The following is a 20,358-nucleotide window of genomic DNA, read 5'->3' as shown; positions in this document are numbered from 1 at the left end:
TCTCCCCAGACGCAGAAAAAACAAACTGCTGGCCTCAAAGCAGGTTATCCCCTTGTTTCCCCTATTTCAAACTACTGAAGGCAAAATGAGCCTGAGACAGAACAAGGACAGCGACCAGGCAGAGTTGGGTGAAAATGTGTTAAGAAAGAAGAGCAATTATGGATTTTCTTCAACTATCCATTTAAAAAATCCTTCTTAAAAAAATCTATTATAAGGTGCTAGGTATTAAAGAGAAAGAAAAAAAGGGAACTGTGTAATTTTATTTCTAGCTTAAAATGTAACTGATTTAATGAGCAAAGAACCCAATTCATATTATGAAATGTATGTAAATATGTGTATTATAAAATTTGTTTCCTGGTATTGATTAAAATTTGATGTTTCCTCTCTTCCATTTGTAATAGAGTTGACAACAGCCCCACAAAATGACAACCATTTAATATTTAATTTTATTTTTACCACAAGCTATCTTCTATTGTCCTGGGACAAGGCAGAACAATGGAGAGGTACACACATTGTAAAAATAATTTTGCTAAACAGGTTATACACATAAAAAAACACCTAAAGGCTAACATGACAGTATGTTACTTTTCTCCTTTCTGTATTTCTCCAAGTTCTCTATAAAATGTATATTACTTTCAAAATCCAGGGCAAAAAAAGGGCCAGTTTTCAAAAGGCAACAATGATGACATTATTACATTGCACCTGGGGTAAAATAAAATCTTTAAAAGCAAGCAGCTGATGGTTGAAGGTTGAAGGGCAGGTAGAAGGAAGATGGTTTCATTAACACAACAGTTTATAATCCTTACTAAAGCCAAACTATTCAGCAACTACAGCTGAAGACTTACTGTGGATAAGTAGGATGCATGGACCGTTAACACACATTTTAGCCACTGAACCATTAAAACAGCACTGAAAAAAAGAAAGAAAAAATCCAAGTAAATGAATATTCATGATTTCAAAATTAAATACAATGGAGTTATAATATTAGATAAACTCAGACCAAGATCTATAAATTATGCCCTGTAAAAAAACAACCCTACTAAATAACCACTGACTTTGATGATCTTCTCGTCCCTCCATGAGTCTATCTGAGATCTGTGAAATAGAACCATCTCTTGGGGAGGAGGGAAGAGTAACATGGACTGAATCGGACAAAACTCTCTTCCTCTAAAACAATTCAGAATAAAGCCAATGCTTTACTCCAACTGATAGAAAGGCAGTAAACTGGGCTCAACTGACTACATTCTTACACCCATTGTCTACTTGCCATCAAGTACAAATAGCATAAGATTTCCATGCCAATTAAAAGACAAATATAGACCTAGAATGTGGAAGCTGGGCTTAATCAATGAATTCGTTGGCTTTTCTTTGTGAGCTCCAAACACGAATGCAGTCTATTAGGGGGAAAAACTTGAAAAGGGGGCACCTGGGTGGCTCAGTCGGTTAAGCATCTGCCTTTGCAGCTCAGGTCATGATCTCAGGATCCTGAGATACAGTCCTGAGCTGGGCTCCCTGCTTCTCCCTCTGTATTCCCCCTATACTCCAACACCACCCCACCCCGCTCATGTTCTCTCTCGCTCTCTCTCTCTCAAATAAGTAACATCTTAAAAAAAACAAAAACAAAAACCAACTACATACTGTAGCACTGAGAATACTACACTGTCAGCTTAGGATCTCTGAGATACCAACTCCCTATTCAAATACTTAATCATCAAATTATTAACAAAAAAGACTCACAAAATCCAGTCCTAACAAAATATTTCCTTACAGTGTCTTACCAACTACCAGAGGTTTGGGGAGTTTGACAAATGGCAATTTTATATCTGATCAGGACTAAATCATTACATAAGACTAATTTGTTACAAGACCTGACAACAAAGCTAGAAAAACTACACAGCATTTTCCTAAAAGAAAGGGAAAAACTATACTAAAATCTTAGGAATAAAAGTCATTCAACTTACAGTAAGAGGGAAGAGCAGTATCTGACCTTACAAATACACAGTCTTACCAATTAAGAGTGTGGAGCTGCCCACTATGTAATTTCAAGTCAAAAACTGTTTTTTTAAACAATCGCCTCTAAAATATTGATAAAATCAAAGCAATTTAAGCCACCTAAATATCTTACCTATTAGGATGTCCCTGCAATCTCTTTGTAAGCTGAGGGAGGAAAAAAACTGTATTAGCAGCCACACTTCAGAGGCAGCCCATATGCACCAATTCCCACAATACACACATCCAGGAGAACAAAGAAAATACAGAAAAAATATTTAAAGGGGCGCCTGGGTGGCTCAGTTGGTTAAGCACCCAACTCTAGATTTCGGCGCAGGTCATAACCTCAGGGTCCTCAAAGTCGTCAAATCAAGCCCTAAACTGGGGCTCCACACTGGGTGGGGAACCTGCTTAAGATTCTCTCTCTCCTCCTCCCTCTGCCCCTCTCCCCAAAAAAGACTTGAGAAATCACTATTCCTAAAGGATTCCTAAATTTCCTAATTCCTTAATGTTCAACCAACGTATCATAATCTAGGAACACATTCCCACATGAAGAATAATTACCTGATAAATATCTAGGCTATAATTTATATAAATGAAAATTTAGAACAGGCAAATCCAGGGACAGAAAATAGTCTCTGGTTGCCAGAAACCCGGGGTAAGGGAGAATGGGGAGTAGCTAACTGGTACATGGTTTTTTTTTTTTTTGGTGTGACAACTGCACAACCTGTGAATATATGAAAAAATACTGAATTATTATGCATTTAAATAGAGTGTATTTTATAGTATGTGAATTTAATCTCAACAAAAAATACATTAAAAAATGTGGACTAGGTAAATTTTTAGTAGATCTATTTTCTACTGTAAATACCTTGCTTGCTTACACACTGCAAATCCGCTTCTCTAAACAAGAGATTTTCTCTTTAACTCACAGTGTTAGGACCTTAAAATGAAAAGAGTATTCAGTTACCTCTTGCAACAACGGAATAACCGCATGCAGGGGCATCCTTAATACAGTCCTCTTAATTAGGTTTAAATTCCTAGTTTGAAGTACTTTCTGTGAGAAAATAAAGGAAACATGAAGATAAGCATATGCAGAAGCTAAAGACACTACAGGAAAAACAGTAAAAATGATTTTTTTTTTTAAATTTAAAAACTATTTAATCAACATAAAATATATTACTAGTTTCAGGGGTAGAATTCAAGGATTTGTTAGTTGCCTATAACACCCAGTGCTCATCCATCAAGTTGGACATCCTTAATGCCCATCACCTGATTACCGCATCCCTCTTCCCATCTCCCCTCTAGAAACCCCAATTTATTTCCCACAGTTAGGAGTCTCTTATGGTTTCTCTCCCTGTTTTAATTTTATTTTATTATCCCTCCCTCGCCCTATGTTCATCTGTTTTATTTCTTAAATTCCACACAGGAGTGAAATCATATGGTATTTATCTTTCTCTGATTTCGCTTAGCATAATAGCTCTAGTTCCCTTCACGTCAATGCAAATGGCAAGATTTCATTCTTTTTGACAGCTGAGTAATATTCCCGTGTGCGTGTGTGTGTATGTACACACATCATCTTTATCCATTCATGTTACCAATGGACATTGGAATTTCGTATTTTGGCTATTGTGGATATTTCTGCTAAAAAACATTGGGGTGCCCCTTCAAATCACTATGTTTGCATCCTCTAGATAAATACCTAGTAGTGTAATTGCTGGGTCATAGGGTAATTCTATTTTTAACTTTTGAGGAACCTCCATACTGTTTCCCAGAGTGGCTGCACCAGCTTGCATTCCCAACAGTAGTGTAGGAGGGATCCCCTTTCTCCGCATCCTTGCCAACATCTGTTTTCTGACTTAATTTTAGCGATTCTGACAGATGTGAGGTGATATCTCATTGTGGTTTTGATTTGTACTTCCCTGACGCTGAGTGATGCTAAACATTTTTTCACATGTCTGTTTTGAAAAACCAAACATTAAACTATCAACTGAATTTTAGGCTGGAGGGACTAACTAGACAATGTTATGTTAATGTCTTTGGCTATCAGGAAAGTATTATCTTCAGGAATCAGGACATTGACTTTCCTACAGATTCTAAACTTTATGAACAAATTTTTGTATAAAATACCTCTAGACACTTAAATACAGTATATGCCACTACAGAGAAGCTGTCAAACTGTTATTTTATGAAGAGACATATCCATATGAGAATGAGCAAAACACACTAAAACCACACTTAGCAACAAATCTTTCAAAATTGACAATTTTTGGATAAAACTTTAAGCCAAACAAAAGATCATATATAATGAGTGCTTGAGTCAAAATCCTGGGAGCGTACATCAACTAGAGAAACCCAGTCTCCACCGCAGAGTACAGAAAAGGAGAGATGAGTCCTAATCCTGGCAGGCCTTTCCATGTCTCAAACCCCAAATGCTTCATCTACAGGAAAGGATGGGAAATACAAGACTTTTCAGGTCTCAAAACCTTGATCTCCCCATTCCTCTTGAATACTTCTATATATTTATTCTTTCCAAAGGGCTTAATTCCCAGAGGAACTTCCCTGATGACGGGCGCATGCTGTTTTGGAGGTGGTTGGTACTACAAAAGTCATGCCTAAGATACAAAGAGTGGAAGTACCAAAGAACAAACAAAATATAGAAAACTGGTTTACAGCCTATTTTAACAGCATTCCTTTCAGAATTCCCTATGAATTTTATTTGCTTATAAAAATATCTTTACACAAAGCCCTTCTAATAAATCCATCAGGAACTATATAAAAACTACACTGGCATAACTACACAGTTTCTCATGCAAAAGAAATACAACTTTTTATACACAATCACTGAAGAAATGAGGGATGGACTGTCCCTATTTAACAGTCCCAATTAACCTAAATTTATATTTTCAAATAATCAGAATACAGGACTCAAAGCAAAATATGTTGATTAGAACTTTTACAGTAATCAGAAGGTGTGTGACAATACTAAACATTCCTCAAATCACCTCATTTTATTGTAACTATTAGTTATCACAAAGTTCCAACAATGTACAGGTTATAGGGAACAATGTGTCTGAACTAGTCTACAAATTAGCGTTTGAGGTAAGACATGTTCTTGTTAAGATTCTGAATTTTCACAGGATGTCCACCAACCCATCAGGTTTCACTATCTTAACTGGCCAAGTAGGGCAGCTGCCCTTCAGGTCAAGGAATACTAACTTGAACCTGCTGCTGTACATTATTTCTACGAAGCTTAGTTATAAAATAATGTAGGAATGAGGGTTTAAAAAATACGTAGTTTGTGAAATCTCCTGGTACTCTAAATGTAAGATGATCATAAAATCTGTTGTCTGAACTGGGACATCTTATAACAACAAAAGAAGTCACTAGTAATTACGATATCAAGAAAAAAGGTATAAACCAGAACTATCAAAGGCAAACAAGAGTACCGATAGCCTAGGGCGCTTGGGTGGAGTTGGTTAAGGGTCCAACTCTTGATTTCCGGTCAGATCATGGTCTCATGGGGTTGTGAGATCGAGCCCGGCCAGCTCTGGACAGGAAGCTTGCTTAAGATTCTTTCTTTCCTTTTCCCACTGCCCATCCCCATCTTCCCTCCCTCTCTCTTTAAAAAAAAGAAAGAGAGAGAGAAAGAACCTATGGCCTAGCTATTCAGAAGTTAAATCAAACTGCAGGGCAGAAGAGTTTTTAACAACCTCTCAAGAAAGTCTTATGCCAACTAACAATAGGCTCTATGATAATTTTCAAATTTAAAATAAACAAGTAAAAATAAGTTATCCCAAAACAAAGTGAAGCGTTAATGGATACAGAAGTTAACATTAACTTCCAATGAAAATATATTTAAAAAACAACCCTATAAACCACAGTTGTAACTAGCAAGAAGATACTAAAGGTTTTTTTTTTTTTTACAAGTCTACACCATAAATGAAGCATAATAAACCTTACACGCCTGAAGTACACTATTTAATCAGTCTGACATAAACATCTGTCCATGAAACTAACACTGTGATAAACATTCCATCACGCTCAAGTCTCCTTGGGTCCCTTAACGTTCTATCCCTCCACCCCCGCCCTCAGGCAACCACTGAACTACATATTGGTCTGCATTTCCTAGCACTGTACGTAAGTAGAATCACAGAGGGCACGCATTCTTTGTCCAGCTTCTCTCTCACAGCGTTAAGTGTGAGATTCATCCATGTTATTGATGTATCAATAATACATTCCTTACACTGCCAGATAAAGAATTTGTTTATCCGTTCATATGAGTAGGGTCACATGGGTGCTGGCTATTAAAAAAATAAAGTTGCTATGACCATTCATGTACCAGTCTTTATATGAATATATTTCTGATTCTCCCAGGTAAATACGTAGCAGGAAAAAGCCTGGGTCTTAAAGCAGATGAATCCTTAACTTTAAAGAAACTGACAAATTGTTTCCCAAAGTAGCTGTACCATTTTATATTCCCAACCAGCAAGATAGGAGGTTTCAGTTGCACCACATTCTCACCAACAGATGGAATAGTCTTTTAAATTTTAATCAATCCATACCGGGAATACAGTGTTAGCTCACTGTCATTTTAATTTGCATTTGTGATGATCAATGATGTATAATACCTTTACATGTACTTATTGGCCATTTGAATTCTTTTATGAAGTATGTGTTCACACCTTTGCCAACTACTTTTTATTTGAGCCTCATTCTTAAGTTTTTTGTATCTTCTGGATATGAATCCTTTGTCTGATGTAGGAACTAAAAATATTCTCCCAGCCTGCAGCTTGCCTTTCCACTCCCTTAACAGTGCTGTTTCTTTTCTTTTCTTTTAAGTAACAGAAATTTATTGAGAATTCCTGGGATGGTGGTTATCACCTCCCCACCTGGAAGGAGGAACCAACACTGCAGGAAATCACTCAGAAATCACAAACACTATCATTTCAAGAGCAAAAGATTTCAACTTTCATTAAGTCCAAATGATCACTTTTTTCCTGTAGTGTGTAATACTTTTTGTGATGCCACCTAAGAAGACTTCATCTGCTAACGTTTGCATAGATTTTATCCTATTTTTTTCTAGAAGTTTTGTAGGTTTGGGTTTTATATTTACTTATTTTTGGTCAACTTTTGTGAAGGGCTGAGATGCATTTTCTTCCATATGGATATGTGGTTGGTTCACGACCAATTGTTGGTAAGATTTTACTTTCTCCATTAACTCATCTAAGTACCTTTACTAAAAACCAATTGTTGAGTGGTCTATTTCTGGACTCTCGACTTTGGTTCCTCAATCTGTATTTTTTTTCTCACTAATATCAAACTACTTTGATTACTAAAACTTTACCTTGAAATCAAGTAGGCTAAACCCTCCAATTTTACTTGGAGATGCTACTGAAATTTAATTGGGAATGTACTGAATATACAGATAAATAAGGGGAGAATTCCTCATTTTAACAGTACTGAATCTTTCAACACATAAAGGTGGTTTACATCACTATATACTCAATCTCTTAATTTCTTATAGTTTTTTGTGTAATCATCAATGTAGAGGGAGAGGCTCCTTTCATAGATTTATCCTAACTTTTGGTACTACTATAAATGGCACATACAGAAATTATTTAAATAAATTTTTTTAAAACCTTAAAAATATCTGTCCTCTGTAGATGCCATAAATTACATAAATGACTAGGCCTCTCTTCTCTTCTTCTCATAAGCTATAGACATTTTCTTTGAGTCAAATTTCCACCTTCCTAACGCCACAAATTTAATGTCAAGTTTCTATGTAAGGATTCTTAACCTCACTTCTAGTAGTATGGTGCATCTCTGCCACTGCTCACGTCCTTCATTCTTGTTGTCCTCCTACTAAATTTCATGTATTCCATAAGGTAATTTTTGGGAATGGGGAAGACTATTTTTAGGAGAAAAAATATATGTATTTTTTTAACTTGCCCCCCTCTCTCTTTTTTTTAAAGAGAGATGTACAGAATATGAGTGCATCGTCTCCTAGGTAATATACTATGGGAAAATCTCCATACTTATTTTTTTATAGGATTATTTGAAACCCTTCACTATAACTTTTACAGGTTTTTTCCAGGATTCTAGTTTCCAATTACTTCTACTGAAATAAAACAATGTATCACCTAAAGATCCTTAATAATGAAAAAGTCTTATGTGTAGAATACTTTACAATTTAAGAAGTGCTTCCATAAAGATCATTTTTCTTCCAACAACTCTGTGACACCTGATGACACAGTCATCTCTGAAGTGCCAAAAAATTTTAACCTGAATCTCTATAAGCTTCTAGAGCCAACTACCAGTGTATAAGAAACATGTCAGAGGAACATGTTAAATGATACCATTTATCAGATTAAATTAAATGACCCAACAATACGGAGTTTTGTGGGAAGCAAAATCCAAAATGTGAGAATCTCTATAGGGCAAAACTTAGCTTCTCCAAAAAATTAGCTGCAAGAGATAGAAGAGACCTCTCTCCCCCATACTGTGTGGACTTTATGGAGATTCTGTTTTGAAGAAAGCAAACATAAAAACTTAAGTTTATGAGACAATCAGGGAAATGCAAACACACTATCTGGATATTTGACGATTCTGAGGAATTACTATTTATTTTTAGGTGTGATAACGGATTGCAGTTGTTTTCAGAGGAGTTGTTATTGTGAGAGTTGAACAGAGATGTATTTATGGGTAAAATGAATGTCCCTATGCTTCACTATAACCTGGGGAGGCATGTGGGCAGATAGATGACACAAGGACAGAAAGATCTGGCTAGTGTTGATAATTTCTGAAACTGAGTGATGAGTTCATGGGGGTCCACGCTAGTAATTATAAATGTTTTGAAATGTTTCTTAAAAAAAAAAACAACTGGTAGCTGATTTAGTTGTACTACTGAGAAAGGTTTCAAAGGACAGTTAAGGAGATAATGGCAGATAAGTTATATTACATTTTAAAAACATTGTCCATTGTTTTCCATAGCTTATTTTTCACCTAGGTTTCCATGCCATGTTAACCAAAAAACCACTTTCCAAATTACATACACTCACAAACCACAAGTAATTTTAAAAATAATTTTAGAATGTGCTGACTTCCCCTCTCGTTTTGAAAAATCACCTTAGACACAAATCGTATTCCCATTTAGATCAAAATATAAATCAGAAAGACACTATTCATAGGTTACCTGAATAAAGTAACATATGAATAAAGTCACATCAATACTAAGTGGCACCATAATATCATTGAATCACCAAGAATAAATGCACTTAAAAAAATGTAAACTGTTTTAATCTAATCAGGAAACGCTTAAATCCAATTTTTACACTTACTTTTTTTCTATAGACCACTATTAAATTCTGGAGTCTAAGAGGATTAAGTAACTTCATACAAGCAGTCACCAACTTACAAACACAGGAATAATAAATGCCTCCTTTATACAAATTTCTAGTATTTTTAACCTCTAAATACTTCACAACATAACCCCCAACCCTCTTGAATTTTTCCCCCAAACCTCCTACCCATTGCCAAGGTTCCACCTCACTGCCCCCTCTCACGGCCAGGGGGACATAAGTTTCTGGAATCCAGAGTAAAAACTCAGGAACGCATTTTCCTACAGAAAAAAATATAAATTGTGATCTAGAATGCTGAGTATTATAGTTCAGCTACACTATGTTTATAAAGGCTTTTGTGAACTAAAGCCTAAAACCTAATAACAATTCATAACAATATTTCTATGAGAAAATGCATTCCAGGTTCAAAATAATTTAATACAATGCCTTTGTAGGTTGGTGACTGTCTGTATAGTGCCACCAAGTGATAAATGTTTGACTAGACTCACAAAATATATTCAAAACAACTACATCATGTGACTATCACTCTGAGTATGCTATGCCAATCACTTTCTAAGAAAAATTAACTGTGTTAATTCATTTTAAAAACTGCCAGAATACTTACATTTAGCATTTCGAAATCATTACTTTCTAAACCCTGTGTGAGAAGAACTGGAAAGCTATTTGTCTGTGGAAGGTCATCCTTTTCTTTCTTTGTATCTATATCCAGTGCTCCCAAGCGCTCTTCAATGCTAATCTGCAGAACAGAAACGATCTATTAATGTTAAACCAGACAAGGCCTAAAGTTGTTCAGTCAAGGGGTGACTGGGTAGTTCTGAGATCGGTGATTCACAATCCAAGTTTCCAGATTCTAGGGGAAAAAAAAAAAAAACAAATGCCCAAGGAACCGTGATTTAAAAACGTAATTCATAAACACAGCTATATAAGATTCAAAAAAGGCAAGCATCTGGCATCTATTACTAAAACACAAGAAAAGACCTATTATGGAAGCTTTGTCATCAGCCCCAGATCTGCAAAAAGGAAACTAGTATTATCAAAAAGAAATTAAAAATAAAGACAACTATGTTGTTTTATTAGTTCCAAATGGTGATTTATTTTCTAGAAGATACTCTACTACAACAAAGTTTCCTTCATAAATACCTAAAATTTAAGTATAAATAAACATGATTCAATTTGCTACACAAAAACTCAATTGTAGGGGTGCCAGGGTGGTGAAGTCAGTTAAGCATCTGACATTTGGTTTCAACTCAGGTGCTGATCTCAGGGTCATGAGACTGAGCCCAATATCAGACTCTGCACTCAGCGCAGTCCGCTTAAGACTCTCTCTCCCTCTCCTTCTCTCCCTTCTCCACCACCCCATGCACACATGCATGTGTGGGCTCTTTAATAACTAAAATCTTAAAAAAAAAAACAAACCCACAATTGTAGAGAATTGATCTCTTATTAAAACAAAATAACCATGTTCTGCCAGCCTCTTAGTAACTAAATTAAAATACAAATGTTCTACAACTACCAAACCAAATAAATAGGCTTTGGCAAAGCTTCCTATTTGGGTTATCTTATCAAAAAAAGCAGGAGGAAATTAAAGAATTGGATTTAGGCCAAGCTAAAAAAGCGGGCACATTATTTTTAAATACAGGTATCATGCTATTGAGAAATAATTTTTATGAATAGCTATTCAGCCCCAACCCCCCAGCCAATAAAGACATTTAAAATCGCATGAAGAAACAGAACACTCTTTCTCTAAAGATAGAATAGTTAAAGCTCTAGAACATTTAGGGTGACAAACATAAAGGGCTGCAGAGACAAGTACAGTAACCACAGGAAGGAAGGTTTAGGGAGTTGAGAAAAAATGAAATTTATATGCACTTTAAGAGGTTATAATGACCACTTCTAAAGACCAACTATCACTGAACTAGCCAGGACTGCTCAGACAGCCAAGAGAAGAGGCATCACTGATGGTCAGCAACATGCGAAACCCAATGGAAATCATCACAGCAAGTCCTGGCTTCATGTATTCAATTATGTGATCCAGCTGACCGCTGACAATGGCCAAACAGCACCCTCTGTAGTTAGTGCAAGTCTGTCTTCTCCCTTAGCCTTAGAAGCGACCAAGTAAACGTCTCACAGACTACAATCTGGAATTTCGGAACCTATGCTGCTGGGGATGAGAAAGAGGGTAACAGCAGCAATCTCAGTGAGTTCCTGAAGTTCCAAGTTTGGCTCTATCCAATATACTTGCTAGAGTCTCACAAGTCACCTTAAATTTCAAACTCAAAAATGGTAAAAGTGATTGTATTACCTCATTTCCCCCCAATTTCCTCTTGCTCTCTACTTCCTCAATTTGTGGAGGAGCAGGCTTGATAGCTGCATGATGACCAGGTACCCCTGGCACTAGAACTTTTGCTTCAGAATTCACCATTGGTGTTCTCACCTGTTGAACACGAACAGCGGGGGTGTAACAAAAAAAATGTCTTAGTCCTGGCAAAACTGAGCCTCAATGAGAAAACAGCATCTAAACAGCTTTTCTACTGGAAAAATCTAATATAACTTAGTATGTTATGAATTAAAGATAAATTTTAACTGAATGTTGGCAAGTAAATTTTTAAATTATAATCTGAAAGTTCATTAACTTTAAAGTTTTCAATACCAAGTAAGAGTAAAAACCAGGAACATTTACAGATTACAGATTACTTAAAAATGTTAGAGTGAAGTTGTATGTTTTATGACCACCTCCAGGAATCCAGCTGGGCCAGAAATGCTCAGACAGCCAAGAGAAAGGTGTCATCTCTGGAATTCAGCCAGAAGCGAAACCATATATGGATGTCATCATAGCATGTCTTGGCTTTCCTTTTCTCATTAAACTGCCAAACATATGATATCTACATGAGGATACCATGTTATATTCAAAACAAAGCATCAAGATAATCATCTTATACAGTGTTCAATTCCAGACCCCTAATTCTAGGCTTTATTCCACCCTTAAATATAAGATTCCTCTCAAAGCTATGCTCCTTTAAATAGTAACATCAGTAAAATAATTTATTGATAAAGGTGATATTTATTTAATGATCATACATGGGGGGAGGGGCTAACTCCAAGGCCTTAAACTTCTACTAGTTGTCTATTCATTCATGTATTCAATAAATCAAGAGCACGGAAACAAAGTGATTTTATAATCTCGTTACCTGAAAATGATTCCTACGAATTTGTCAATTATAAAGAGGATATTAAAGAGTCTAAACATAATGTTATATTTTAATTCAATTTATCCAAATCTCTTTTTTCTCAACTTCTAACATGAAATGCACTCACCTTTGTTACAGCTGTTTCTACTTTGGGGGCCCAGCAGTTTGAAATATCTCTTACTAAACACATATGAGATTCTTTGGAATTTAAAGCCTGGGAATATAATTTTAAAGGGGAGGGGGTGACAAGGGAGGGAAAAAAAAAAAAAAAGGAATGTCAAACAAAGCAACTGGGAATAACATGAAAAGCAAATTCCTACTCATGCATTTTAATAAAAATACAAAAAAGTACAGAAAGGTTCCCCAAAGCTTTTTTCCCCAAAACTGAGCCATTCAGACTGATGATGGCAGCTGAGAAAAGTGGAAAAACACTGAAGATATTAAGCATAATGTGTACTTTCTTCAGTTACGAGCTCCTCAAATTTTTCACATGTATAGCTTTAAAAGATCAACAGGCTTTTAAAATGTAACACATTTTTTAGGGGTGCTTGGTGGCTCAGGTAGTTGAGTGACTGCCTTTGGCTCAAGTCATGATCCCGGGGTCCTGGGATCGGGCCCCGCACTGGGCTCCCTGCTCGGTGGGGAGTCTGCTTCTCCCTCTCACTCTGCTATTCTGCCTGCCTGTGCTCTCTCCCACTCTGTCAAATAAATAAATAAATAAAGTCTTAAAAAAAAAAAAGGTAAGAGATTTTAAAGAAAACATTCCCATCTGTCACCATTGTAAAGAACAGTCTAGGCTACAGGATGCCTGGGTGGCTCAGTGGGTTAAAGCCTCTGCCTTCAGCTCGGGTCATGATCTCGGGGTCCTAGGATCAAGCCCCGCATAGGGCTCTCTGCTCAGCAGGGAGCCTACTTTCCCCTCTCTCTCTCTGCCTGCTTTTGATCTCTGTCAAATAAATAAGTAAAATCTTTAAAAAAACAAACAAACAAAAAATAGTCTAGGCTAAAAAAGAATGGCCCTACCCTAGAACTTCCTACTGCTATACTTTTCACAAGCAGGTCAACCACAGCACTGCTAAAGAACAAAAATGTTCTAGGGTGGACCTCTACATCCTGATGTGGTACTAAACGGGGGACAATCAGACACAGCAAAGTACATGATACCCATACCCCTGAGGCTTTAAGATTGTATGTAATTCTCTATAACCATATAACAAATCCACATCCGGAAGGACACAAAACAAGCAGGAAACAATGGTTTTACGGGCAGAGGAGGCTTAGGGAATCCACATATGACAAGACGACTTAGGTGTACAGCTTAACAAGCCTGTCTCCTTTTTTTATTAAACCATAACCATGTGTTAAATTTTCAAAATGCGAACAGTTAAACTCAACAAGAGCTTAAATTTAAGTTTTAATTAAATGTGAGTTTAAATTAAACTCAACAGAACTTTGCCTGGGCATGTGCTGTTCCACTCATCATCTCCCAGAGGGCCTTACTGAGTAAAAGCAGTACAAACACAAGCTGAAGAAATCACCTACTGGACATGCGCAAACTCACCGAAAGTCTTCAAAGAAATTTCTGTAATCAAAAAGTTAAGTGACTAAAACCACCCATTACATTTCCAGAGAAAATTCAATGAGTACTGTTACTAAGGGCTCTTTCATGAAGATTTAGCTTTTGGGTAACTGGGCAAAATCCACTCATATCTACGCTGATCAGAGTATTTGCCACTAGGGACGTGGGGCTACTGAGCACTTGAAATGTGGCTATTCCAAACTGAAATGTGCTTATAAGTGAAAATATACACCAAATATCAAAGACATAATACCAAATAAAGGAGAGAAATAAAATATCTCAAATAATTTTTCATACTGACTCAGGATTAAAATATTTTGGATACTCTGGGCTAAGTAAAATTAAATACATAGCTCTCACAAACTAAAATAAACCACTCAATGAAAGGTCCTTCAGTTAAGGGAAAATGCATGACTTCTTTTTAAGGATTCCAATAAGCAGACCAATGAATCATTTTGAAATCATTTTTTTCCCATGACCTTGCTGATGCTGCATTGCTCTACGCCAGAGTAGCATTTACGTACCACTCGCTCAATGACGGGCTGAAACCAATTTCCATATACAAGCAACAATGACATTTTGTCTGAGCAAAAACCAGCTGCTAGAATAGGGATGGGTTTTGGTGCTGATTTCTTGCCTTTCCCAGGTGTTGCTATCTGAATTGTGCAGTTTGAAGTCAAAGGCTTTTTGCAGTATCTACAAGTGAAAAAAATTAATTAGAAAATTGAAGTAACACTTCATAAGAATGCTTTGAAGTTGGCATCAAGTCAGGAAATGTAACCTTCCTGTGGCCTCCACACTATAACCAGAGTGACCAGGGTCACCACAGCAGCAGTGTTGCTGTCAAGACCTCACTATCAAAATCTGCCTGGAGACCACGTACCCTTCTATCCCACTGTCAAGCCCCAAAAGGGGCCGAGCTCCAAGTGCTCTCTTGCTGCCTTGAGCTTGAACCCTAGATGACTCTCTACATGTGTTCCAATCAGCTCCATCCCCAATTGTTTCAACCCCCAAAAGCCTCACTATGATCTCTGCAATACAGTTCAGGGAGCAAAATTATCAGCAAAGCGTAATCAACAGAATCTCATCCTCAATTTCTTCTCTAAGGGTTTTTTTCACCTTCTCGCTCTACGCTATCTCATCAGGGCAGATCTCCCAAGTTGCAGCTGTTTTCCCTCCATACTGTGTGTCAGAAACCTTGGACATGATTTAAGTGTGTTCCTTGTTCTTCACGATTATTTTAAGATAAGTAGTCTCCCTCTTTTACCTCTATAACCTTGGAAAGTGTTGTCACCAGATACCAGCTATCCCCCCCTCCTGCTGTCATCCAATGATTTCTGGGTCACTCCCCACCTTATTTCTTAGAGATTCTAGTGGCTCCACTGTCATTCTGTCCAACATTTTAAGTGGTCTCCAAATCCACCACACAGGCTGATTATATTTCTGACATACTATCCTCCCAGTTCCGAACCCTTCTCACCTCCAACAACCATGGCCTCTCACACCATACACATCTTATCACCAGTAAGTACACCGCACTATCCCTATCTTTCCAACTCACTTCCCTTAGTTATCCGGACTCCACCATCATCTCTATCCAGGACTTCTGGCCTCTGCTTTGGCTTTTGATCTCTCTGTAGTCTATTCTCAACACATCAGACAGAACGACTTAAACCTTAATGCCTAAACACTTAGGTTAAACCTCATCAATCTTCTGCATAAAAGCAACTGCTTACTACTATTGCCCAAGGAGAGGGGCCCAAGTCCTCACTGCAGCCCACTACTTCTGGGCCCTCAAATATATATTCCACATACACGTAACTTATGTAATTAAAGGCCTCAAGTGTTACACACGAACTGTTCACAGTGACCTCCACGGAGCAGAACTCAATGGAGGGAGAATTAGGCTTTATAATCAACTGCCTATATAACCAAATGTTTTTAAAATAATGTTTTATGCTTACATATCTATTTTATATTTAAATAAATTGCTACACTAGTATTGTAAAAGGAATGATACCAACTTCACAAAAAGTTGAAACCATTTTAAAATTTACACAACTGAGTCTTAGATCATGTTTATAGAGTATAGCAAAGATTGGAAAACTTTCTATACAGAGCAGATATTTTAATTTTGCAGGGCCACATATGGTCAGACTGATTTCACCCACAGATCAAAATTTACTGAGCCTTGGTCTATGACTACACACATCCCAGCAACAACATTCCCTTCTATTCACCAAAACACTAGCATTACCGTGCTTCACTGATCCACATATGTATTATCAAAGTTAGAAACTAAGGTCTTACCAAGATCACAAGCTAAGTTTTCCAAATGAACCACTTTCTTTTTAAAATGTATTATTAGAACTGCCAACATTTATGAAAGCATGTATTGTAAAACTACTTTACTAACCACAAATATGAAGAAATGGTCAATGACTCCAAAACTCGAGTTCTTATTGGGAATGTATATACTCATACGGATAAAGAATAATGTTTTCAAAATAATCTAACTGAAAAGGAATGTAATGCAAAAAATATTGAGGTGGGAATAAAAAGGAGTAACAAATTAGGAAAAGAAAATAAACTTGACTTGAGAAATTTCTTACCCATTTAGTATGTGTTCAAAAAGATGAACTTGACCATCTCTGCAAACAACAGCTAACTTGACAGGCTAAAAGAAAAATTTAACTGATTACTCTAATGGGTTAATACACTTCAACCTACTCTAATGGATAACTGCTTTAGTAACTTAACCAAATTCCAACTATCCTTCCCCCCCTTCCGTGAAATAACCAAAGAGAAAGTTAGAACACCAAGGGTGCACAACTCCTGCATTTAAAAATCATACTGTCATCAAAATGACAACTGGAGTTGTTGTTGTAAAGCTTAGAAATAAAAGTTTAGGGGAAGAAGAGAACAGCCTGCAAGTCAGAGGAGCAAAGTCACTACTACCAAGTGTGGAGACTGACAAAAGGGACCTGGCAGGTCCTACACAGCAGAGCAGTCAGGATCGCTGAAAATGCCTCTGCACGCTGACCCCTCCCCTCACAAGTGCACTACGATGATTGAATGCTCACTCTGGACAGTCTAAGATTTTTGTTATATTTTCTTCTCCCTCCCTCATGTTCCCTTCTTTCCCAAATCATTAAATCATCAAAACAGTAATTTTATAATAATACAATTTGTGAAATCCAAAAAACAAATTCTCAAAAATCAAGCCATTTACCTCTTCCTTATTTTCTGACAAAGTCAGATCAATATAGACAGGTTCGTCTGTAACTGTAAAAGACATCACTGCATTCTTTTCTTTGTTTTCTGACCGGACCTGCCTAGATAACAAAACCAATGATTAGATAAAAAGAAATTAAAAAAAAAAAAAAGAAAAAAAAAAAAAGATGAGCACCTATGGGGAGTCACAGCATTAGATTTGCCACAGCTTTTGCATCCTGAAAGCCATGTAAGGGGACTACCGATCAAACTTAGTGACCCATCTGTGTCACCGCCATTTAACATGGCTGCAGGGAAAAGAAAAAGCACTAATGCATTTATGCAGATTTGAGCAATGAGTAATGTTCTCTATTCTTTTTCATGAACCTATTTGCCTATCTTGATGCCAATACCATGCTGTATCGTTTACTGTAGCTTGTTGAGTCAGGAAATCAGGCAATGTGAGCCCTCCAACTTTTTTCTGCTTTTTCAACGTTGTTTTGGTTCCTCTAGGTTCTTTGCACTTCCATCTGAATTTTAAAATCAGACTGTCAATGTCTACAAGAGTCTTCTAAGATTCTGACTGTTCTCATTGAATCTATAGATTAATCTGAGGCGAATTTATATCATAGCACTACGAAGAAAAGAGTCCAGAAATAGACCCACAAATATATTTACCCAAATGATCCTCATTATTTGTTGATTCCTTGAGAATTTGTCTACTTGCTAAAATTTATTTGTAAACCCCCAAAGCAGTATTTGTGGAACTTCCAAGGTCTTTAACAGGTATGTTCAGAGCAGTGAAATTAAGAGTTGCCAACGATGTTAAACAAGGCTATATGCTCTGACTTATTTCAGCTCTCATACTATATAGTAATAAGTATTATAAGTATTACTTAGAATACTTAAAAGATTCTTTCTAGTGCCACTTTTTTTGCTTTTATGTTTTTTGTTGGTTTCACTGTTTAAAACATCTCCCAAGTATAATGATGAAGTGCTATCTAGTGTACTTAGGAGAAAAAAGCTGATATTCCTTATGGAAAACAAGTATTTGAGCTAGGTAAACTCTGTTCTGACATGAATTAATGAACTCACACTCTCTCTCTCTCTATATATATATAAAATTATTGTGTTGTGTATATGTGTATTATAGTATGTGTATATAGTTATACACAGCAAGTTATGTGTGTATATAAAATGAATTATTTTTAAACAGAAATGCATAAAACAAGGTTACGTATTGATTAGATGACAAAGATGTGACCGATGCTTGCAGAAACCTAACCCTGTATTTCCCAGATGAATAAATAGTTCAGCATCACCAACTCAGTGCTCATAAGGATTTTATACAACATAACTACTACAAATAATGAGGACTGTATGTGAATACCCATGTATATATGCAAAACCAGTTCACTGGTTCAACTTTTCAACAAATGGTACTGGGACCACTGGATAGTTTCAATACCAAAACACACATTTCCTTTCATTCCTTGGGAATGCAAACTTGTGCAGCCATACTGGAAAACAGCATGCAGGTTCCTCAAAAAGTGATCCTAGCAATCGCACTATAAGGTATTTACCCAAAGAATACAAAAATATGAATTCAAAGGGATACATGCACCCTGATGTTTTTATAATAACAAATACCTACAGTAGCCAAATTATGCAAACAGCCCAAATGTCCATCAATTGATGAATGGACAAATATGTGATACACACACACAAAGACACACTACATTCAATACGGAGTATTACTCAGCCATAAAAAAGAATGAAATCTTGCCATTTGCAATGACATGGGTGGAGCCTGCTTAAGATTCTCTGCCCTGTACCCACCACCTGCCACACACTGGTCTCTCTCAGGAAAAAAAAAAAAGGAGTACACTTGTGATGAGCACCAGGTGCCATATGGAAGTGTTGAGTCAGAATACTGTACACCAGAAATTAGTATTACACTGCATGTTAACTACACACACACTGGAATTTAGATAAAACTTCAAAAAAAAAACAAAAAGGCCATGCATCCTTGTACCCTACACAGAAAATAAAACATACCACAAAATCAAATGCAAGACTTAAAACTAAAACTTTCAGGAGAAAACCTTTGTGACCTTGGATTAAGCAAAGATCTCTAAACATGATCTGGACTTCATCAAAATTAAAAAACTTCTCTTCAAAAAGACAAGGCTATATACAGGAGAAAATACTTGCAAAGTGCATACCTGATTAATGGGTTTATATTCAGAATATACACACAATCCTCAAAACTCAGTAAAAAAAACAAACCCAATAACAGACCAAAATATTTGAATAGACACTTCATCAAAAAACATATCCAGACAGCAAATAGGCACATAAAGATTCTCAACATCAGTGGCCATTAGGGAAATACAAGTTAAAACCACACTGGGGGGGGCGCCTCGGTGGCTCAATGGGTTGGGGCCTCTGCCTTCAGCTCGGGTCATGGTCTCAGGGTCCTGGGATCCAGCCCCGCGTCAGGCTCTCTGCTCAAGCGGGGAGCCTGCTTCCTCCTCTCTCTCTCTACCTGCCTCTCTGCCTACTTGTGATCTCTGTCTGTCAAATAAATAAATAAAATCTTTAAAAAAAAAAACCACACTAGGGTAACACACCTATTAAAATGGCTAAAATTAAATGAGTATATCAAGTATTGGTGAGAATATGAATTCACACTCTTAAACCCAGCTGGTTAGAATATAAAATGGTATAATCACTTTGAAAAAACTTGACAATTTCTTTTTTCATAGACCCTATGCTCAAAGTGGGGCTTGAAGTCACAACCCTAAAATCAAGAGTCATGTGTTCTGACCCAGCCAGCCAAATGCCCAAATTTGGCAATTTCTTAAAAAGTTAAATATAGGGGCACCTGGGTGGCTCAGTGGTTTAAGCCTCTGCCTTCCGCTCAGGTCATGGTCCCAGGGTCCTGGGATCAAGCCCCGCATCTGGCTCTCTGCTCAGCGGGAAGCCTGCTTCCTCCTCTCTCTCTCTCTGCCTGCCTCTCCAACTA

The 20,358-nt window shown here is 36.9% G+C and overlaps 1 protein-coding gene and 2 non-coding genes across 3 annotated transcripts in view; all 3 read right to left on the bottom strand.

Annotated features, from left to right (window-relative positions):
- Positions 1 to 20,358, bottom strand: part of WDR43 (WD repeat domain 43) — a 46,609-nt gene that overhangs the window by 6,690 nt on the left and 19,561 nt on the right. Inside the window, exons 6-14 of the mRNA XM_045979632.1 lie at positions 17,350 to 17,452; positions 16,730 to 16,794; positions 14,642 to 14,813; positions 12,666 to 12,752; positions 11,653 to 11,784; positions 9,955 to 10,086; positions 2,960 to 3,046; positions 2,126 to 2,157; positions 846 to 909 (exon numbers count right to left, since the gene is read on the bottom strand). Coding sequence (XP_045835588.1) covers positions 846 to 909; positions 2,126 to 2,157; positions 2,960 to 3,046; positions 9,955 to 10,086; positions 11,653 to 11,784; positions 12,666 to 12,752; positions 14,642 to 14,813; positions 16,730 to 16,794; positions 17,350 to 17,452 — 874 coding nt within the window. The remainder of the gene's footprint in view (positions 1 to 845; positions 910 to 2,125; positions 2,158 to 2,959; positions 3,047 to 9,954; positions 10,087 to 11,652; positions 11,785 to 12,665; positions 12,753 to 14,641; positions 14,814 to 16,729; positions 16,795 to 17,349; positions 17,453 to 20,358) is intronic.
- LOC123926274 lies at positions 11,276 to 11,351 on the bottom strand. The gene has a single exon (XR_006815202.1). It is a non-coding gene; the product is annotated as a small nucleolar RNA SNORD53/SNORD92 (small nucleolar RNA).
- LOC123926273 lies at positions 12,109 to 12,188 on the bottom strand. The gene has a single exon (XR_006815201.1). It is a non-coding gene; the product is annotated as a small nucleolar RNA SNORD53/SNORD92 (small nucleolar RNA).

This window comes from Meles meles, chromosome 15 (genome assembly GCF_922984935.1).
Source record: "Meles meles chromosome 15, mMelMel3.1 paternal haplotype, whole genome shotgun sequence".
NCBI lineage: Eukaryota > Metazoa > Chordata > Mammalia > Carnivora > Mustelidae > Meles > Meles meles.
Note: the sequence above shows the minus strand (reverse complement) of the source record. Positions and strands in the feature narration are given on the sequence as shown.